This window comes from Microcebus murinus, chromosome 14, assembly GCF_040939455.1.
Source record: "Microcebus murinus isolate Inina chromosome 14, M.murinus_Inina_mat1.0, whole genome shotgun sequence".
Lineage (NCBI taxonomy): Eukaryota > Metazoa > Chordata > Mammalia > Primates > Cheirogaleidae > Microcebus > Microcebus murinus.
In genome coordinates, this window is record NC_134117.1 from 30007849 (window position 1) to 30030238 (window position 22390).

The 22390-nt window shown below is 48.6% G+C and overlaps 1 protein-coding gene across 50 annotated transcripts in view; it reads left to right on the forward strand.

The window, feature by feature from the left end:
- The window catches only part of SORBS1 (sorbin and SH3 domain containing 1), a 223782-nt gene that overhangs the window by 112629 nt on the left and 88763 nt on the right, over nucleotides 1-22390 (forward strand). For 26 of the 50 annotated variants that reach the window (XM_076009908.1, XM_076009916.1, XM_076009912.1 and 23 more), the window contains 6 exons: nucleotides 1768-1836; nucleotides 4506-4601; nucleotides 6942-7070; nucleotides 12479-12505; nucleotides 12615-12727; nucleotides 18737-19105. In XM_076009908.1, coding sequence (XP_075866023.1) covers nucleotides 1768-1836; nucleotides 4506-4601; nucleotides 6942-7070; nucleotides 12479-12505; nucleotides 12615-12727; nucleotides 18737-19105 — 803 coding nt within the window. The remainder of the gene's footprint in view (nucleotides 1-1767; nucleotides 1837-4505; nucleotides 4602-6941; nucleotides 7071-12478; nucleotides 12506-12614; nucleotides 12728-18736; nucleotides 19106-22390) is intronic. The other 24 variants (XM_076009920.1, XM_076009941.1, XM_076009948.1 and 21 more) reach the window with 7 other exon arrangements.

The following is a 22390-nucleotide window of genomic DNA, read 5'->3' on the forward strand; positions in this document are numbered from 1 at the left end:
CCTGCAGGCCGTAGTTTGAGGACGCCTTGCGTTAGGAGTTCCTAGCTCCTAGCTTCAGGGGTCTGGGTCTTCAGGATAAAATGAGAGGCCAGTTACAGAATGCTATACATGGATCCTGAGATCCAGGCAATTCAGTGTTTAAAAAATCACAGCTAGGCTGGTCCGAAGGTAGTGAGTTATCTCAATCAATGTTCATATTCAGTTACAGACAGAACTCCTTGTTCTGTTCTTTTCCCCTTTCTCACTCCTGCACTTCACTCAAAACAATAAACAAATAAAACTCGTAGCTAGTTATGACTATGTTTGTAGTTTGGCCTGTGCTTGGCTATTGGGGATCCCTCTAAGCACGCTGGCCACCTGTCCTGGGTGACTGGGCCTGCCCGCCTGTCTTCCCTGGCCTGCCTCCTGCTATTTGGGGATGGGGAACTGGGTAGGGATTAGGCTGCCTGTGGGCAGGGAGGGTCTCAGTGTCTGTGGCTGAGCTGAACTCAGGAAAGTCCCAGCTGACACAGAGAAGGGGACATCTGAGGGGAGTCTCAAGGATGCACAGCATTTCCTCAAGGTAAGAAGAGGGAGAAGGCATTCTTGGCCAAGGGCCTCGTAGGTACCAAGGCCTAGCGGTCTGAAAGTATCTGACATGCCCAAAGTGTTGAGGCCAGGAAGCGGGAAGCAGGACATGCAGCTGGAAAGGGCTGGTCCTGGCGGTGGAAGGCCTGGAATCCAGGGTGAGTTGCTCGGGCTTTGCCCTCTAGGTTGCTGGTGGCCACTAGGGCTTGTAGGTTGATTGGTTGGTTTTTAATTGTCAAGAATGTCACTTTATTCATTTAAATATAACCAGGCATGCTAAGAAAGAGATCATCCTATTTAATAAAAAATTATATTCCAAATAATTGTTTGTACACTTTTAGAAACATGGAATATGTTTTTCTCTCATGGAAATATTCTGAATGATTGAATTCCCAGACTAAGTTCTCAAATTTTTATCTTCAAAACAGAGATGAAATATAGTGTATTTAAGTTTTAGAAAATCACATTGCAGAATCCCATTTTCTTGTCCTACACTGTGGGGCTCTTTAACCCTGGGAGGGCTGTGGTGAGGTCAGGGTCTGGAAAGTGCTCTTGGGATGCAGACTGAGGCCCGGGTTGGAGGAGGGGTGGAAAGGAGGCAGAGGGAGTGGTCAGGAAGCCATGTCATCCCTGGATAGTAGCACAAGCACCTGACCCAGGCTGGGGAGGTGGGGTGTGACCAAGGACACTTCACGGGTGGGACAGCATGACTTTGACAGGTGGGGCATAGGGTGGGCTGAAGGGCAGCGTCCAGGAGCCTGAGGCTTCTGTCCTGGTTGTGTGACAGATTGCAGCTGGGGCACAGGGATGCGTCTGAGCTGACCTTGGTCAGGAGAGAGATGCCACTTTGAGGGAGTTAAGCAGACTTTGTAAACGTCAGGAAGACATTGCAAGGATGCAAGAGAATGTGTGCCACCCGCAGCACACTTCCGTCCCCATCCCCAAGCAGCTCTGTCATCCTCTCCTTGTTCAGGACACGCAGCGTTCCCAGAATTCCCCATGACGCCCTAGACAGCCCAGCCAGTGCTGTGGAAGCCCCCAGAATGTGTGGGGGCAGATGGACAGAACCCCTCCAGGGTCTGTGAGGGCAGGATCCCTCTGCCATCTCTTGACTCTATCCCCAGCACCTCGTACCACACAGAGCTCGTTAAACGCTGGGGTGGCAGAATCATAAGCCTCCTGCTCTTTTCTTTCTTTCAGAATGTGATGTCGGTGCTTCCAAAGCCGTGGTGAATGGCTTGGCCCCCGGCAGTGATGGGCAAGACAAAGGTAAGGCGCTTGGACAGAAGCCTGGCGGGGTGCTGGAAGGCGTGTCTAGAAGGTGCAGAGCATGTTGGGCCGGGGCTACCCCACCCGCCTGGTGGGAGCACCAGTGGCCTGACCAGGCTGTGAACTGGAGACTTGCTCCCCACGCTGACGTTCCGAGATCTGAGCCTGTTCTTATACCTCCTGGGTCTGAGGCTGCCGTTTTTCCACCGTGAGGTGATGCATTAAAACTGTCGCCAGCTCACAAGAATGCTGTGAAGGACAGATCAAATACACGGACCAAGGCATGTGTCATGCCTGGTACACACGGCGTTTATCAGTCTGAAACATCCCATGCCCAGCATACCTTCATCTGCAGCAAACAGTTACACATTCACAGCCCTGACCCTGAGGCAAGGGCCTAAAGCATTAAGACAAATGATCTCAGTGGCATGCACATCCTCTCACATTTTCAGTTTTTAAAGATTTTAAGATGAAAGATTTAAACGTGAAATGAACGATGGATAAGATGACCTTCGGGTCTCACTTGCCCTGGAGACTGTCATCCTGACCTCGGGGTGGCCGCCCCAGTAGCCTGGCAGCAGGCCCGGTGCCGCTTGGCAGAGTGGCGTGATGGGGCAGAGTGAGCAGGCGTGAGTTCCAGTCTTGGGAGGTCCTTCATCTTTGTGGGTGTGAGTTCCCTTATCTACAAAATGAGGAAATGTGATGATCTTCAGATCTGGAATCTGAATGCACATCTGACTGAATTTTATGATATCAGAGAGGAAGGACAAAGATCCTGGTATCAGACATTTAAGTCAAAATGTACCATTTCTCAAAGAATAATTTCACAGCCTCTGGCATTTTGGCCTTTGTAATTTCCATCTGGTTCAGCCGGTATTTCTTTTGAGACAAGGCAAAGTGTGAACTGAGAACCAGCTGGGGAGGGAAGCCCAGAGAGCGGGAGGAAGTGGGGAATTCGGGGCCCAGACTTGGGGGTGGGCTTCTCGGGGGCAGGAGGGGTCCCGCTGCCGTCCTGTTCTTGCCTCCTTGCCTGCACTCATCGTGGGCTGTCTGCTGCGTTCTTGGGGTCTTAGACAATCCAGGCTAAGTTGCACTTGGGGAACGCTGAGGAGTGGTGTCTGTGGAGCGGCCACAGGGAGTGTTTGTGGCCAGTGAGGAGCATGCGGGTGGGGGCCCTGATGCATGTAGACCTGTGGGGCCATAGACCCCGTTCCTGTGCATTCATTTATACTGGAGACTTCAGGAGTTGGTGGGAGGGCGGCGGAAGGAGATGTGTCACGCCCTGTCCTCAGTGAGACTCACCTTTGTCTGGAAACAAGGGGGCAGGTATAACCTAATGGTCATCAGAGTGGCCTGGGAGGTGCTTGAACCAGGAGCCAGGACAGCTGAGCTCCAATCTTGGCCTTGCCATGTGAGAACTGAGTGCCCTGAGTGTGGCCCTGAACCTCTCACTTCTTCCTCTGAAAACGGTACCAAAAATCTCCCACTCTGCCCATCCCCGAGCAGGCCTAAGGAGCAGTCAGTAGGATTGCCGTGAAAACACATTTGTATCTCAATACACGCAGTATTGTCATTCTCAACTTACCAATTGACGACCAGACGCCGTGCGACTGCCTCGTGCCTTGTGAAGTGGCAGCCTGATGGACTGGAAGGTGCACTGTCCACCACCAAGGTGCCTCCCGCCCTCGCTCCTGTCCCCTTGTCGGGCTGGCTAGCACGATGCTGATTCTGCAGTGTCGGTCTTCTTCCCAAACAGCCCTACCCACTCGTGATGGTGCAGATCTGGGGCCACGAGACCTCTGGATGTCGCTCACTGGAGTGACCTTGGCACCCTCCCATCTCTCTGTGTGCTGCCCTTAAGAGAGAGGGCGAGGGGGCCTCACAACAGGCTGGCTGTGACTAGCAGGGTTTGGGGATGTGGCCACTGTTGAGATTGCAGAATCTGGGCAGGTAGGGAGTCCAGGGGCCCTGCAGACAGAGAAACACGAGCACCCAGGACGTGTCCCTGCTCTGCCTTGGCTCAGCTGGGTGTCAGGATCCGGGACTGTGCACTTGGGTGCTGCCCAGAGTCTTATGCATGCACTTGGACACTTGGCACTTCTTGCCCAGGGAAGGGTGGGTTGAAGCAAGACCATCTGCTGTCTAACAGATGGGGGTTCTGATTTGCTTAGGGCAAGAGGCCCATGTTGTTAGAGTGGGCACAGGACCCCAGAAGTTATGATTTAGGGGAAGCAGCTGTGATGGCTGAAGGGACGAGGCAAGTGACGAACTTGTTCCTTTCCTTCCTGCACTCATCTGGAGCCTCCTGGCGGTAGCTTCCCTCCACGGAGGGGCCTGGACCCTGACTGCTCTCCCCTTCCTCTGTTTGCCAGGCTATCTGTGTCTCTGCAGATCTCGCTGTCCAGAGCCTTGGCAAGCTCCTGGTGTGGCAGGAGGCACCGATGAGCACTGCCCAACTGTGGGTGATGGTCGGAGGGAGGGTCTGCTGTCTTGGCCTAGACTCTAAAGAGAGAAAGCAGGTTATTTTTAATTACTGCATCTACTGTTCTTTGTATTGTTCTTTTCTGAGTGGGTGACTTCCTCCTATTGTCCCTGCCCAGTTCCTCAACTGCCTGAGTGTTTCCCAAATGTTCTTTCTGGATGCACCATTTACCCTTTTGTGTTTTCAGCAACTGCCGACCCTTTACGTGCACGCTCTATTTCTGCTGTTAAAATAATTCCTGTGAAGACAGTGAAAAACGCTTCAGGCCTAGTCCTACCTACAGGTATCTCTCCTTGGGTTGGTTTCTTCTAAAATTATTAGCTGATCACGCATGGTTTTCCTTTCTTTCCTTCTAACACACGCTTCAAGGCTTAATCCTTGCATGTTTGGAAGACGTCCCCTCTCACTTTCTCACTTGGTTTCCTTTCTTCCTGTGTGTGTGTGTGTGTGAGTGTGGGGAAGAACCGAGGACAGAGGCCTTGCTGCTCCCTTCTTTAGGAGATGCGTCAGTGCAGAGGCCAAAACTCTCACTCTGGGCTGGGTCCAAGGTGCACGGACTTCCTGGGCTCTCCCTAGAGGTTTCCAGCTCCCGTTCTTTAGTTAAAACTCCGGTTTCCCTGAGAATTAACCTGGCCTCTCAGGGCACCTCTGCGTATATTCTCCGTGAATGAGGCAGCTGCCTTAGATGCCAAACTTGGACTCTCCTCTGTGATGACTGCTGGGCCAGTTCCCAGAGCACCCCGCCCCTCCCCAACCTTCCGTGCAGCCGCTTCCTGCCTCTCTACAGTTCGGACGTCGGCTCTGGCTCACAGCGTCCTTCTGCACAAAGTGGGGCACGTGAGGCCTGGGCAGTACTTTACCCAGGGTCACCGTCAGAAGTTAGGCAAATCTGGCTGTGTGTCCAGGAACCTATGGAAGGGCTGGATCTGTCAGTTTGCCCCCTCATCCTTTTTTTTTTTTTTGAGACAGTGTCTCTCTTTGTTGCCCAGGCTAGAGTAAGTACCATGGCGTCAGCCTAGCTCACAGCAACCTCTAACTCCTGGGCTCAAGCGATCCTCCTGCCTCAGCCTCCCGAGTAGCTAGGACTACAGGCATGTGCCACCACACCCGGCTAATTTTTTCTATATATATTAGTTGGCCAATTGATTTCTTTCTGTTTATAGTAGAGGCAGGGTCTCGCTCTTGCTCAGGCTGGTTTTGAACTCCTGCCTTTGAGCAATCCGCCCGCCTCAGCCTCCCAGAGTGCTACAGGCATGAGCCACCGCACCCGGCCCCCCTCATCCTTTTGAAATGACCGTGAACCAGTTTTCCCAATCATTTTGTGACATCAGTCACTTAGCCTCTTGATAGATTTGGACAGGTCAGACACTCTCCAAGGCCTCTGCTGGCCCTGCCAGACGTTGTGGGTTTTGTGCTTCACTCTCAGTGGAGAGGTGCTGACAGGCAGCTCTGTTCTCTGACACTGGTGATACTTCTGCCTGGGTCGCTGGAAAGGGGGCTGCAGTGGGAAGCAAGGACTGAGCAGGCTCTGCCTCTCTGTGCCCTCGCACAGGGATCGGATGAGTCGGACATCTGAGCCCACATCCTGCCCAAACGCATACCCCGACTTTAGCCCGTAATCCTAACCTTGATGCTTTTAGGTCAGAGATGCAGGCTGTGAGCAATTTGACAAAAAAAAAAAAAAAAAAAAAAAAACCCAAAAACAAAAACCATGGAGTTCAGCTTAGCTCAGCTGTGCATAAAGAAAGCAAGCCTTGGCACGTGCACCTTGTAGAATTGTGTGGTCTGCACCAGTTTCCCGCCTCCCATTACTGACTTTCTTGGAGGATGGGCATCCAGGGAAGCATATTTTGAAATTCTTCTCGAGGGAACTCTCAGAGGTGACCTGTGTCTGTTATTGGGCCCTCGAGAAACTCTAGGGGAGGGGTTGGGACCCTGTGAAGGACAGCTGAGGCTCAGTGGACACTGTCCTTTGGAGGGTGCAGCTATTCTAGTCGTTGTTGTTGCAGTTTGTTTTCTTTGTTACATTTGGAACATGAGGCTCTTGTTCTGAGCTTTCTTGCCAGGTGGTGTATCCTTCTGTCTCATCATTTTGGGGGTCTTGACTTGCTGATCCAAGGAGATTTACTTTTCCCTTTCCCATTGGAAAACCGCAAGGAGCAATGATTCTCCATGGAACACCACTAACTCCCTGTTTACCTGACTCTTTTATAAGAAGGATGGTCTGGAAGCTTGAGAAACCTTCCACAAACTCTTCCTTGAATTGTGACTTACTAATCGGCCAGAAGTCTGCTCACCATCCTAAACTTCATCTAATAATAGGAGAGAACCTGCTTTCATTCTGAAATGTTTTCAGCTGATACTATAACTCATACCTTTACTCAGAACTCACCATTGCCTCCATTTTCCCCTAACTTCATGATGCAGCGTGAACCTCTGAAAATGTGATTTGTCCCCCCCACCGCCCACGGATTAATGTTCATTGACCACCGGCGCCTGAAGACTGCGTGGCTGTAGCCAGGTTCATCTCATTCCCCAGCTCTGCCAATTTGCTAACTGACTGTCGCTTTAATCCTTCAGGAGTCTGGGGTTCAGTCTTCTCTTTTGGGTCTTTTCTTTTCAGACATGGATCCTACAAAAATCTGCACTGGGAAGGGAACGGTGACTCTCCGGGCCTCATCTTCCTACAAGGAAATCCCGAGCAGTACCCCTGTGAGCCCGCAGGAAACCCCACAACACGCGAGCAAACCAGGTGCGCTACCCCTTAGACTGGGGAGAGATGTTCAAAGCCATGTGGGAGGGGTGGGGGCTCACCTCCATGTCCCTTCTGTGAGGGGTAGTGGTCAAAGCCCTGCACTGACAGGTAGTCACATGCTTCAGGTGAAGGGACAACAGTGACCACTGCTTTATTTTAGCTTTGACTGAGCAGATAGCCCTGTTACAAAAGCCATGCTCTGCAGATTGCATCTGTGCACACACAACTGGCTCGGGGGCCTGGGGGTACATGGTGAGATGGGCTCGAGGTTGGGCTTCCCAGAGCTCAGTCCCGATTCCAAGAGTTTGGCTGTGACCTGTCAAGGCAGGACTGGCTGGAGAAGCAGCCAGGGGAGACTGAGAAATGCAGGTGGCTGAATGACCTTGCTTCCGGGAAAGCAGAGGTGGGCAGGGCTCAGGCCTGGGTGGGGACCAGCCAGCTGAGGGAGCAGGATGAGGAGTTCTATGGCCAGTGAGAGGAGGAGCAAAGAGAGATCAAAGGAGCCCTGTCAAGCTACCTCCACTCCCTGATCCATAACTTGGGGAACCTGAATGTTGAGGTTTAGAACTGGGGCTTTGGAACCTGATAGATCCGTGTTCACATCCTGCCTCCACCACCTGTACATTCTTGGACGAGTTGTTCACTCTCTCAACCCTAATGATCTCATCTGTAGAATGGGGTTGATAATTGGACCTGCCTCGTAGGATTATTGTGAGGAAGAAATATGTGAAACATTTTGTAGCATGCCTGGTGGCATGAAATAAACTATTAGATGTTAGCTGCTATTACTAGATTAGGATTATTTGGGCCTCTCTGGAGAGGGCTTTCCATAGCCCAGGTATTCTGGGAGCTGGGAAATGCTGACTTGGAGGTTCCATAGGCACAGTTAGTTTGGGGGAGACAGCCCCTCCCCACCCTGTAGGAAAGTTGGTTCTCACACTTTAGCCACATCGGAATCACCTGGAGTAAAAGGTCAGGTTGCTGGGCCCAGCCCAGCGCTTTAGAACGTATGATCCTGCTTGTAGGTGTGAGGTTTTACGTTTCTGACAAGTTCTTACATCATGCTGATGGTGCTAGTCCAAGGACCACATCTGGGAGCTGCTGCTATAGGGGATGGGAGTTTTCTTTCATGAAGGAATTGAAGGAAGGAATGGAGGATATGACCACTCCCTTGGGACGAGAGAGGAAAGGACGTGTAGGCCATGCAGACCCTTCCGGTGTGCTAAGATGGGATTGTGTAGGGTGGAGACAGTCTGTGTCCATCGTTATGGAGACTGACTTTCTTCCTGTCCCAGCTACCTGTAACAGGTGCCCAGGGAGATGCCTAGGGGTGAGGCCAGGCAAAGGTTTGAGCACAGGCCCCTTTCTGGTAATGTTGGTCCCTGGGGAGGGCTGCTTTATCCTTCGGCTGAGGGAAGGCCTGTGCAGCCCAGGGCGCTACCGTGAACAGAGCAGCTTCCTGGTCCTGTACTCCTTGGCCCACCCCGACTCCCGACCTGCTGCAGTTGCTTCTCTCTTCTCCAGGAGAGGTAGGGCCAAGGAAAGAAGGCAAAGTTATTTCTTTCTAAGGCTAGCTTAATCCTGCCTCTCTGAGCCTAACTGGGAAGACCCAGCTCCAAGCTGCGGGGAGGGGGGCGGGGGGCACTTGGGAAGAGAGAAACCTAAGGGATGGGCCAAAGAGAAAAGCCTTACCTGCAGCTCCACAGCTCAGTGAAATGACCTCATGAACTGCTCAGCCCAGCCCAGCCTCTGGTCCGGAGGAGAGGGAGCCTTGGGCCCCCTCTAGTGGCCACAGTGTGGTACTGACATAGAGCACAAATGCTGCTCCTCACCAAGTACTGTCTTGTACCACCAGCACCTGCTGTGAATTTGAGGCACTTTCGGAGGTGCTCTCCTGTCTCAAAATAATTCTGTATCTTACACATTTCTACCAAAGAATTTTGGTGAAAAGAGATTTCACCAAATAATTACCGATTTTTTTTTTTTTTGAGACAGAATCTCACTTTGTTGCCCAGGCTAGAGTGCCATGGCATCAGCCTAGCTCACAGCAACCTCAAACTCCTGGGCTCAAGCAATCCTCCTGCCTCAGCCTCCTGAGTAGCTGGGACTACAGGCATGCGCCACCATGCCCGGCTAATTTTTTCTATATATATATATTAGTTGGCCAATTGATTTCTTTCTGTTTATAGTAGAGACGGGGGCTCACTCTTGCTCAGGCTGGTTTCGATCTCCTGACCTCGAGCAATCCGCCCGCCTCGGCCTCCCAGAGTGCTAGGATTACAGGCATGAGCCACCGAGTCCAGCCTATTACTGATTGTTTTAAAATGCAAATACTATACTTGGAAGAATTAAGGGATAGCTATCATTCATTCATACCTTATAGTAAGTTAGACTTAGTGTTTTCCTCCTGGTAAGTTGGGATCATTGAATCCAATGAGCATACATTCACTCAGCATCCTCTGTCTGCCAGGTGCTAAGGAATTGTGATGAGAAATGGGGGAAGGGAGGAAAAGAGAATAATTCTGGCTACATTTGGTGAGGGCCAAAGGCCGTTTGTTGCAACAGAAGAGTCAGGCCTGGGTTCGTAGCCTGCTACCTTGCTTTACTTCTAGTCCAGGCAACAGACTGAGACTCTGTCTTAAAAAAAATAATAAAAAAGAAGAAGATGGGACAGTAAAAGTGATAGATGTGAGGGAGGAGGAGGACCATTGTCACTATGTGTCACCTGGTGTTGGAGAGCTTGCCAGGTGCTGCAAGGGTATCTCTGGTCCAGGGATCTAGATGGATGCCACAGTGGGTATTAAATATGGCCACTTTTAGAGACACTTGCACATACGTGATCTCTGATTCCTTAGCAACCCTGTGAGGAGTATATGGGGTAAGTATTATATTTCATAGCTGAGAAAGTGAAATTTATCATGGTTAATGAACTTGTCCCTGGTCACACAAGCCAGTACATTGTAGTGATATAAGCAAAACACAAGTCCTATAAATTTCCCAACTATTGTCATCCCTTGGTATCTGCCAGGGATTGGTTCCAGGACCCCCACAGATATCAAAATCCACAGATGCTCAAGTCTCTTATATAAAATGCATATAACCTACACACATGCTCCTGTATACTTCAAACCATTTCTAGATTACTTATAATACCTAACACAATGTAAATGCTATTTAAATATTATATACGTTTTTTAAATTGTATTTTTAATTGATTGTTATTTTGTATTTTTTTCTGGAATATTTTCGATCTGTAGTTGGCTGAATGCAGATATGGAACCCGAGGATTTGGAGGGCTGACTGTGTGTGGTTGTATGTCGGGGAGGAGACAGATAGCTATCAATCATCCATAAGAGAGTGGCAGAAATGTAACAGGCAACCTGCTGAAAGAATACATGTCCAAAAAGCTGTTTTATAGGGGAGAAAATGAGAAACAATGGTTACAAGTAGTTTTGCAGAGTGAGGATGTTTTCAAGTATACCTTCCATCAGTGGTTCTCAGAGTGTGGGCCATGCACCAGCAGCCTCAGCATCACCTGGGAACTTGTTAGAGATGCAGATTATCAGGGTGCCCGTCTTACCTGCTGAGTCAGAAACAACCAGGCACCGGTTCCAACGAGGTTTCCACCAGCCCTCCCGGCGATTCTGGTGCGGCTGTGCCGCTGCTATACTGGATGCAAATCGCTCAGAGCCCATACCCCTGCCTTGCCTTTTGCTCTGATTCCTTTGGCCCCCACCACCTCCCTGGAGCGTAGCTTCCAATTCATGGCTGTTGGTGTGGGTGGCGGCTGTGGGTGGCTGGCAGGGCATGGCACCTGAATTCTGGAGACTTAGACTGACTCCTTTGTCACTTTCTGGCTGTGTGACTTTGGGCAAGTCATATAGCCTCTCTGTTTCCTCATCCATGAATTAGATGATTACCCACCTTAGAGAGTTGTGGTGTGTGCTTGAATAAATACGAAATAGGTGTGACAGTGACTAAGTGCCTGGCATTTAGAGAAGTGTTCAGTAAATGTTTTTAAATCTCCACTTGACATCCGGAAAGCCCAGCTCTAGTCCCTGTGGGACCCATGTTGAGAATAGGGGCTTGGACTGCAAGTGCTGTGGTATTCGTCCCCTCTTTGTCTCTACACAGTGAGATAAGTGAAGCAGCCGAGGAGAAGAAGGAAGTTAAGGGACTGGCCACATTAGGGGTTGGCAAACTATGGCCGTGAGCGAAATCTGGCCCATGCCTGTTTTTGAACAGCCCTTGAGCTAAGAATGGTTTTCACATTTTTAAATGGTTGAAAGAAAAATCAAAAGAAGAATGATATTGTATGCCACATGAAAATTATATGCAATTCAAATTTTAGTGCCCATAAATAAAGGTTTATTGGAGCACAGCCACGCTCATTTGCATATGGTCTGTGGCTGCTTTTGTGCTACAGTGGCAGAGTTGAATAGCTGCGGCTGAGACCACATGCCCCACAAAACCTAAAATATTTGCTCTCTAGTCCTTTACAGAAAAGTTTGTGGATCCCTAGGCTGGATAGAGGAAAGACAGTAGAGACAGTTCTCATAACAACACTTACGAAGCAGGAGTATTATTATCCCCACTTTTCAGATGAGCAAACTGAGTCTTACAACTCGCCCACGGTCATAGAACCCATAGGTGGTGGAGCCAGGATTTGAATGGAGGCCCAGCTGCCTGCCCAGCCGAGCTTATACACACTGCTCTGCTGCCTCATGATGCCACGTGGGTCAAATTAGGAGAAGCTTTAGGTCTCTGAAGTGCATCGGGCCATGGCTGGCAAGTCTAAAGGGAGAACAGGGTGCCTTGTAGTGTGATGAACACTCGTGAAGGGGCGTTCGATTGTGAAATGTTATGTGGCTTGTTTAATGGAAAGAAGAAAATCAGGCAGGAAGAAAAATCCCTAACACAGCAGATACCTCTGGGCTTAAATCATACTGTACCCCTAGACCAGCACCCCCACCCTGGAAGAAGTGTTTATCCACGTGTCTCTCTCTCCCGGGCCTGTTCGTTAGCCTGGCCTGCTAATGAGGAGCAGTCATTCTGAGCCCACAGCAGGCTCGAGGAAGGGGAATGAGAGCTAGGGAGTAGGGAACGGACAGCGGAGAGTTCTGTTGCCTTTTTGTCTGTAAAATAAGAATGTCAAGGAACAATTGTTTCTTCATTCCTGTGAATGTGGGCCTTGTGTTTTCAAAGGTCAGCGCCTGTGAGCACATCATGGTTTAGAGTGGGTTCCTATGGTAATCAGGCCATCGTGACTGAGGGCATTTTGTGGCAGACAACAGTGTGCTAGACTTTCATCCTTCTGTGCAGTTCATGCTTGTTTCCTGCAAATGTAACCATTTCTGTTTTCCCCCTTTTTCTTCTTGTTTTCGTCCTTTCTTAACCACATGTAGGTCTGGAGCCAGAGCATTCCACAACAGGTATGGTTTCTCTTGCATTCTTACTGTCTTGCACTGGGCATACCTGAACTAGAGGGGAAATAGGGGTGTTCCCTGTGAGTGAGAGGTTTCTTCCCCCCCTATTTCTCAGATGAGTGGAGGCTTTCTTCCAATGCTGATGCCAATGGAAATGCCCAGCCCTCTTCACTGGCTGCCAAGGGCTACAGAAGTGTGCATCCCAACCTTCCTTCCGACAAGCCCCAGGTAGGCATGTGCCCAGGGGCAGGGTGGGGACTGGTGGGTGGTACCTGTTCTTGAGTCATTTAGCTTAGACTTGGGACTTCTGCTTTGCCCAACTGGATAACGGAATAGATTTCAAGCTTTTGACCAACTCTGGAAACGCTCTGCAAGGACCAGAGTTAGGAGGAAAGTTGAGGTCAAGCAGAGCTGAAGCTTGGAATGGGTTTGTTGTATACCAGGGTATTAGAAATAGGCCCCAATGTTTTCTGGGTTTGATATGTATGTGGAAATGTTCGGAAAGAGGGAATGCATTTAGCCTTCAATAAGTAAAAAGGTCTGAGGTTATTTTTTTTAAAAAAAAAAAACCTCTTTAGAGTATAATATTCAAGAGAAGAGTACATCTTGTGTTTATTCCATTTATTTTCTGGAGTTGGGGCTGTAAGAGTTCCAGCAACTGTATCCTTGCAGATTATGATCAGGTAGCTGTGGCCAGACTCTAAATCCAGCAGCCCAGGAACAGGCAGATAGAAGTCAAAATGGCAGTTCAGCGCAGCTTAAACCGCCCAGCTCTACCCTGCAAAAGAAACCCCTCCAAAGCTGTGCAAGTTGGAATAAGGATAATTGTGCCTAAGTCTTTTCCTCTGCATGGTTTTCCTGATCTTTTGTCCTTCTCCTCCCTATTGCTACTTTGCCATTTGGATGAAAGGAATAGACTCTGTTTTAATTCAGGTGATCTGTGAAGAGTGTTTTTACACAGAGGAGCCATGTTTGTGGAATAGAGCAGTCCTTTCTCTTAAAGGAAGCTGTGCTGCTCAAAAACTCTTACAGAGGCCGGGCGCTGTGGCTCACGCCTGTAATCCTAGCTCTTGGGAGGCCGAGGCGGGCGGATTGCTCAAGGTCAGGAGTTCAAAACCAGCCTGAGCAAGAGCGAGACCCCGTCTCTACTATAAATAGAAAGAAATTAATTGGCCAACTGATATATATATAAAAAATTAGCCGGGCATGGTGGCGCATGCCTGTAGTCCCAGACACCCGGGAGGCTGAGGCAGAAGGATCACTCGAGCCCAGGAGTTTGAGGTTGCCGTGAACTAGGCTGACGCCACGGCACTCACTCTAGCCTGGGCAACAAAGCGAGACTCTGTCTCAAAAAAAAAAAAAAAAAAAAAAAAACTCTTACAGAAATGTGTTCCTTGTGTGGTACACTTCCTTGTGCCTTCCTTCTGTGGAGGTGCTCCCCGAACTCACAAGGAGTCTGGAAATTCCACAGTTCCTTCCTAATTCCCACCTCCTTCTTCAACAATCCTCTACCACTTGCTCCTGAGGACATAAAATTGCACTGGCCCCTGAAATGAAACTGACTTAGAGATGATGTTTTCCTTCCTCTCTGTAGGCTCCTATCTTCCTGGGCTGGGAGTTTGGCACTTTAGGTGTTTGCCTTGTGCACTGAGCTGCCCCCTGAAGCCTTTTTGCCACCTGCCATGACTTGCCTTGCTAAGTACGGCCATGTGCATCCAGGGCTACTGGTTAGAGCCAGGAGCTGCAAGTGTGCCTGGTCTCTTGAAGTCCTCCTCTGTGTCTCATTAGACACAGAGACTGGATGGTCACTTGTCCAGTGAGCCAACTGTCATAGATTTCCCATTTCGAAAGCCTTTCCCTGTGTACAGATGTGCTGCCTATGGCAGAGACAATCCCTTCTCAGCCATCCTACAGTCAGTTCTGTGCTGATTAATTCAACGTAAATGTAGAAGCACATTCTTTTCCACTATCAGTGATGTAGTCCAAAGAGTAACTCAGTAATTCCTTTTTGTGTCTTAAGCAGCTCTTTTAAAGAGATCATTTTAAAAGCCTATGAAGTACATAAAAATTCCTTTAAAATACATTTATTTAACAACACAGCTTTATCGAGTATCTCTGTTGTGTTCAGATCACTGTGTTAAACATTGCCCTCGAGGAGTTTATAAGGGTGAGCCTTGTAACAACAGTGAGCATCCTGTAATATCTTCTACAAACAGCATGTTTTCTTATCTGTCGCTATCCAGGAATTTTTTCTTTTTATTGGGGCTTCTTAAAGGGAACTGGGTAAATTGCTGATACAGAGTTTTTATTCTGCATATTCAGTGTAAATTGGCCATCCAAATTTCCAGAAGCTTTAGGTCATGCATTACCTCTTAGACTTGTTTTCCAAATGCAAACATGATTTCTTGCCTTTGTAGCCATTGCCAGGGCCATAAGTATGCACTGGCTGAGACAGAGCTGGGGTGGGCTGGGCTAGTGACTACCCTGGCCTGATTGCAGCCGAAGAAAGCTCTCAGACCCCTGCAGGCCTAGCATCTCCTCCTGGGGACTGAGTTGGGATCTAGGAGACCCGTGGCCTACATGAGAATCCTGTGTCCTGCTGGCCTGGACCTCCTGCCCTCTCTCTTCTCCCCCGGTTACAGGAAACCAGGGCTTTCCTTTCCCTGACATCATCATCATCACGGTGGTGCCCAGTCAAGGTGGGGATTGGTAGTTTCTGCAACTGTATAAACTATAAACATACTAGGTTTTTCAGTAAGCCTCATTTTTTTCTCTGACCACCTTCTAAAAAGATAAATGGAATTTCATTAGTAGCCAGCTGGGCAGAATGCAAACTGCCTGCGTGGTTCCTACAATGTTTACAATAAAACGAAAAGTAGTTCCTTCCACATAGAGTCACTATGCCAATCCCCCTGCTGCTTTAGGACTAAAAGAAGCCCCAGGGCAGGAAGACCTTTGGCTCCGAGTGCGCTGTTGATGCTCTGGGGAGCGTCCTCTCTACGGGGTCAAAACCCTGGGAAGGTTTAGGCCTGATGTAATGCAGCCCTGGCCCCATATATGGGCACAGCCTATAATTAAGTTTAAAACTCATTGAAGCTGATTTCTATCTTTGGACAAGAAGTAATTACTGTGGGACCGTAGAGCTCAAAGTAAAAGTAAATCTGAGAACAAATCAAAATGATCTTTTGCTTACCTCCATACAGCTATTGTCAGCTCTCCTGGCAGTCCCTTTGGGGCATGCTAGTCTAAGCATTTTGTTTCTAGAGAGCATTATGTTGTCTATAAATATGCCCCAACCTCCAGTCTAAAGTCACTGAAACCCAGTGTTCATTGAAAGCTTTTGCTGCTGCTGACTCCTAGAGAGGGGCTGTTTACTTTGGTTTTGCAGCTGGTACTTATGTCCATATGTCCACATTCCACTGGCACCATCATGGTGCCCTGTGGAAAGAACAGGCAGTGAGCTAACCTGGGATACCCAAATAGCTGCTTCTCCATTCTGCTTATCCGTACCTTGAAAACTGACTTTAAGGGATAGCTTACTTACTGTTTCTAGGTTGATATTCTAATCCAGACTCACAAAACTTTTTACATTTTTGACCTATTCACCCTTTCTAACATTCCTTCCCCTGCCACCTGTACTCTACAAATATAAAAATAAGATAAAATACAATCCCAAAATAGATTCAGATCTTTGTACCCTCCCAGTTTTTGGTCACAACCCATTTACCAGATATTTAACAAACTCTAATATACCTCACCTGTGCAATTTGGTGGAAGGTTCTGGTTTTCTTCTAGTACTGGGATATCTTTAAAGATAGGGGGCAGTGAGGAAAATCTAGGAAAGTGAACTCTCCTTATCTTGTGGTCTAATTCCCAGTTGAGCCACGTTGCCAGATGACTGTCATTGAAGTGAAGGTCAGTCTGGAGAGTCACCCCATTTCCTGACCCTCTGCCCCACTGAGAGCCGAGGAGGAAAGACCCATTGAGGGGAGAAGGAATGAGATGTAAACTATGGCTCTTGAGCTCTGAGCCTGTAACCAGAACTTAGGGCTTAAGTCGTGAGTCTCAGGCTGAGCATGGTGGTGGGCAGGATGGGGTGGGGCTGGGGCTGGATTTTGATAAACGAGGCACAGTGGACTCCAGTGGGCCGATTAAGAGCTTCATTGCTTGGTCCCTTTTTTGTGTGCATCAAAACTGGGAGACTATGTGCTTTTAATCTCATGCCTGTCTTCCTTCTAATGATAGAAGGAAGTTCTATCAATTCAGTTCCATTAAATTGTTTCCTCTGAGAAAAGAGCACACGTATATTCAAAAGTCCTTAGCATTCTCTTCTTGGTGAACTTTAATTTGTTATGCTTATGGAATTGAGTGCTAAATCTCAGTGATTCAATTAAGACACCTGTCTCTTATGAACACAAATAAGGATGGGATGGTTCTTCCAATTCTCCTTTTCCGAAGGGAAAAGAATGAAAGGCACTCAAAGGGGGTTCCAGTGAACTTACACTTTTAAAGCCAAAGATTTAAAGCCAAAAGTCTTGAAAGGAGGTTTGAGAGGGAATCGGAGGCTTTGGAGTGGCATTTTGTTCCTTTGGCACCCTTCTTGAGTCAGGAGGTCTAATAAAGATGCAGTCAACCGAGGATTGGTGTCAAAATTGACTTAGCATGTGGCCTCCTGTGGGCTCAGCCTCCCAGAGATGCAGAACAGAGTCAGGCTGCCAGTCCAGGTGAGTATGATTCAGCCCTTGGCTTTACCTGGATCTGACCGAGGATTTGCTTAAAAACATGTCAAGAATTGTTTTTTCTTTAGATGATGTTATGCTGCTATTTCTAATGGTCGTCCTTTCTATTTCTCCTCTTTCTTTTTGTCCCTGTTCTGATACCATGTCTTGAAAATACTGCTAAAGGTTTTCTCTCCCTCACGCCCTCCTCTCCCTAAAGAGGGCCGCTTTGCATGGCAGCTCCCCACCAGCCACAGTACCTATAAGGACTCCCTCTACCTGAGCTCACCTAAACCTTACGTCTCACCTGGCACTGCCAGCCAGCAGAACCCCTCACGACCCCGGCCCATCTCTGTCTCCCTGGCAGCTGGATCGGCTCCCAAAGGTGCAGCGTGTCCTGGTCCTTTGCTTCCAGAGTCCACATTCCTCAGTGCTTCATCCCAACCCCAGCAGCACTATGCAGCCACCAGGATAGTTGGTAGTAAGAATGTGAGCTCTAACCCATGTCATGAGGCAGTTGGGAATAAAAAGGTCAGCAGCTTATATGTACCTTGTTTATCCAATAACATTTGCCCAGCGGCGTCAGAAAACTCCTCTCGTGTTGCACGTGACCCGGCCAAAGGCACTGCCCTGGCGGCTGCAGGCACCCGAGCACCAGCTCCCAGCCCTGTCTCCCGCACAGCCGGCACAGGAAAACCACCCCCTGCTCCTCCTCCTGACCCTCCCACGCTGTTCTTCGACATCTGTAAAGATGCCGCTAACCGTGGTGAGAGTCCTTCCCTGGGGACTCGGGCTTCGTTCCCAGATGCAGTGAGACCACCTGTGCTAGGCCCCCAGATTACCTCTGATCCCGAAAACCGGAAGAGCAAAGAACCTTACCTTTTGCAGCCGAGTTATCCAGCCAAGGCAAGGAATTAGGAATGTTTGTGTGTCTTCTACACTGTCTCTTTCCAAACTGACGCGAGCAGCCCGTTTGTTCTCTGGGCTGCCCTACCCTCCTTTTCCGCCTTAATACTGCTGTGGCTCACATCCTGAATTCTCTCTGAACATCTCAGCACAGTGCTCACTCTGCCTCTGTCTCTCTCTCCTTTCTGTAAATGTGTAAGTATGCTGGGGCATGGAATCCATTCTCTAGTAACATGGTAAGATACGGAGTGTTTATGTTTTATAACAAGATGCTGGAGAAATTGCATTTATCCCAAGCTTTCAAGCTCTGCAGTGGTTTTGTGGGTTAAACACAGCCTGCCTGTTCTGTTGTTGTCTCTCTTTCTCTCTCATAAAGTGTTAAAAGGATTCAAAAATAGATGGATGGAAAGTGAAGTTGGACGGGGCTCCCTCTGTGTCATAGCGTATCAGGAGGCCAGCTGGCTCACACCCCGTCTCATGTACTCTGAGGAAAGGGCACCGATAACATATTTCTTAGAGTACATCATTGCATGTCCACTCTCGACCGTTTAAATATGGAATTCCTTTCTCCCTGTCATACCCCTTTACATAACGACCCCCTTATTTCCCACAGGGTGCCACTTCCACCAGCCCAGCCCAGCCCGAGGTAATAGTGGTCCCTCTCTACCTGGTTAATACTGACAGAGGGCAAGAAGGCACTGCCAGACCTCCAGCATCTCTGGGGCCGCTGGACCGCGTCCCCACAGTCCCGGCGACCGCCCCTGCCGCCTCACCTCTGACCTTCCCAACTCTAGACGATTTCATTCCCCCTCATCTGCAGAGGCGGCCCCACCACAGCCAGCCGGCCAGTGCGCCTGGCTCCCTTCCCCCCGTTAGCCAGACACCACCATCCTTCTCACCACCACCTCCGCTGGTCCCTCCCGTACCGGAGGACCTCCGCAGAGTCTCGGAGCCTGAGCCCACGGGAGCCGTTTCGAGTACCGTAAGCTTGCTGGACTTCCCTCCCCATGGCTTTCCTGAATGTCTGCTCCTAGCAGTAGAACTCCCTTTCTCACTGAAGTACTAAGTTCTGAGGAAAGCGTTGGCTGCGCTGTGCTTGTGTGATGACTAGACCCGTGTCTGCTGTCACTAGAGTGCATGCTCCCACGTGTGTCCCCTTGGCCTCTTGCGGCTGTTCACAAGTCCCTCAAGTCCCTCTTCTCCTCTGTCCTGTTGGGAATGCACACCTTCCTGAAAGAACTTTGTTTTCCCTCCGAGAAAACATCATCTGTGGCCTTTACTTTGGCCAGTCACGCTCTTCACAGGCCAGGCAGGCGCGGCGCTGGGAGCCGAGGAAAGCCGAGGAATTGTGTGGAAAGGCCAGCGGCAGGCGTGGTGCCACGTGCAGTCTACCAGGGAGCGGGGGGATTCTCAGGGAGGAAAAGAGTCACTCTTTCATTGATTTGGTAACTAAACAGACTTTCTTGTTATAGATAGAAATGACAGAGACTGGGATTAAAAAAAAGAGAGAGAGAGAGAGTTGGGTTTAATGAGCAAATGGGCCTGAAAGCCTTGTACACACGTGAGGACTGTTTCCTCCAAAGTCGGCCAACTGCGAGGGCCCCAAGGAGGAGGTCTCAGGAATCTCTGTGGCAAAACGGGGCTCCAGTGGTCATGGGAAGTTAAAGGGCCCTGACACCTCAGGTCCCATCCTAGGAGCAGGCAGGGCTGGGTCCCTGGGTCCCTCCAGAGGTGGCAAAGCCCAGCCGCTTTAGGGAAAAAGCTGAGTCAAAAAGTACTTGGGGGTCTGATTTTTCCTCAGAAGCTCTGAGGAAGTGAGAGAATCTGAAAGAGCTTCAGTGTGAGTTGTAATGTGAGGATACATGGATCCACTCACAGGGCTATGAGGGTGAGTGGGATTGAGTAGTAAAAGTTCCTGCCGTGGTGCTTGGCCACGAGAGAAAGTGCCCAGCGAACGTTAGCTGTGTCGCTGAGGACCTGCCCTAGCAAATGGGGCCAGAGTCACTCACAAGTAGGTAACTGGTTAATTCACAATGAATCATTGAGTTCCTACCATGTTAGAGGCATTCTGTTCACTACCTTGGGTACAACCATAAATGAGTCAGGCCCCCTGCTCTCAAAGGTTTTTTTAGGGCTGGTTATCAGTTCTCCAGCCTGGTATACATGGGATCTCCTGGGGGACAGGGAGGCTTGTTTAACTGGTCACCTCCAGGTTATTTTCTGAGAGCTTCTGATTGAGTGGGTCTGAGGACAGCCCAGGACTCTCAGTAGGTAGCAAACACCCCAGGGCTCTAAATGCCCGGAGTTCACAGACCACATGTGGAGATACAGTTATCTAGTGAGACATGCAGTTAGCTGATGGGACCACACGTTCGCTGACATCCTTTTGTAGGAGGTATGCCTGCAGGACTGCTCCAAGTGGCTCGTTATGCTGAAGCCAGTCATGTAGAAAGCAGGAAGGAAACCTTTTATTTGGCTTGTTAGAGAAATTATAATGAGGCATCAGGCACACCAAAGCTGGGAACGGCTACATTCTGGGCTGGGGCTTCTCATATCTCTAGATACAGCACGATGTAGTTAGGTCAGGACCAGGTCAAACATATGGCCCATGGGCTAGGGTATCCTTCCAGTTTTGCACCTCAGCCCTGTTGGAGAAAAATGCTAGATTGTTTCCTGATATATCCTGCCCCCTCCAACTGAACTTGGAATCCAGAAGCCACTCTTGTTTGGGGGAGTGAAGGCATCTTCCCTTTGCCACAGAGTGTTTCTCTAGAGTAAAGTGAGTTTTATGTTTAGTGCACTCACATACCATTGTGAGTAGGGTCGTTGTATACCCTATAATTTACCATTTGTGTAGATCTAGGTTTTCATATCAAGTTTGTTTCAGGTGTTCCAGGACAGATTAGTTGGGTCAGTGTTTTCAATTTCTCAAACCTGACCGATCAACCTGGTTGAAGACTTCCCAAAAAGACTTCATTTGGCCTGACAACTCCTAGTTTGGCCCGGGTAACAGAGTAAGAGGTGAAAAAGGAAACTTGGATTCCCCCACTGAATGAGATTGTCAGGAGGAGCCGCTATGTGTGGTTTCCCAGCCCAGAGCTGGTACCTGCTCCATCTGCAGCTATTTGAGGGTAAGAGGGAAGAATAAAAGTCATGTTAATTGATCCGAGTTCTTTTAGTCAATAGCTGTTCTTGTGATGTTCCAAAAATAAGACACAGTAAAATTTATAAAATGCTTAATGCTCATGTGAACCACCCAAACCTCACGTTAGGCATTTATACTTTAAAGAGCTGTATGCCTGATGTTTTGTGTTTGTTGGGTGCATTCTGGCAGAGTTTTTAATGATATGTCATTTATCTTCATTATATTACTTTGGAGATAAATTAGGAAAAGTGTAATTATTTTCCACTTTATAAATGGAGAAATCAAAATGAGGCACTTTTATACAAGATCATACTGTGCTTTGTGCCTCTCAAGTCTTGGGAAAAGGTTTTATTCACCAAACTGAGCTGCCACTCATAACTAACAGCAGCAGCTATTTAGAGCACATTCAGAAGAGATAGAGGAACCTAGGCAGTGTTTACAAAGCTCCTACTGTGTGTCAGGAGCTGTCCCAGGTGCTGACACCCACATCCTCTCTTTTGATGAGCATGTGTTTTCTTGCCACAGACATTTGCTCAGACATACCTTTGCTGGTAGATGGCTTCTGTCATTCACATGGCATTGGCTGAGCACCTGCTATCTGCAGAACATTGTGCTTGGTGTGGGTAGGGGATGGCCCTCATTCTACAGATGTTTGTGTAGTCTTTGATTATTGCTTCAAGAGTAACTATCAAATTCTTCTTAAAGCCCTTTAAGATGAGCACTCTGGCTTTAGGGGTTGTAAATTCTAAAATAGAAACTTTTAAACATGTATAGATATGGAGCAAACTGTCTAAATACCCTTACTACATTTTGGGATTATATTTTCATTTGTTTATAAAGACTGGCATTATCCACAGTATGCAGGTTATAATGTTTGTAATCATTTATTTGGTGTTTCTGGCAGAGACACCTTGGTTTTTAAGATTAGGATTCTCACAAGTCTTTATATCAGGGATCTTTGTCACTCTAATATTAGAGTAAAAAAAGATCACAGTAGGATAGGATAATATCCAAATCTCAGAAGCAAGCATCAGTAAAATTGCTCAGTGATGCTAATGCTAAGAGTAGCTTTTCGAGAGAACCGATACTTAACTCTAGCCTGTTCTTACTTCCATGTCTTCT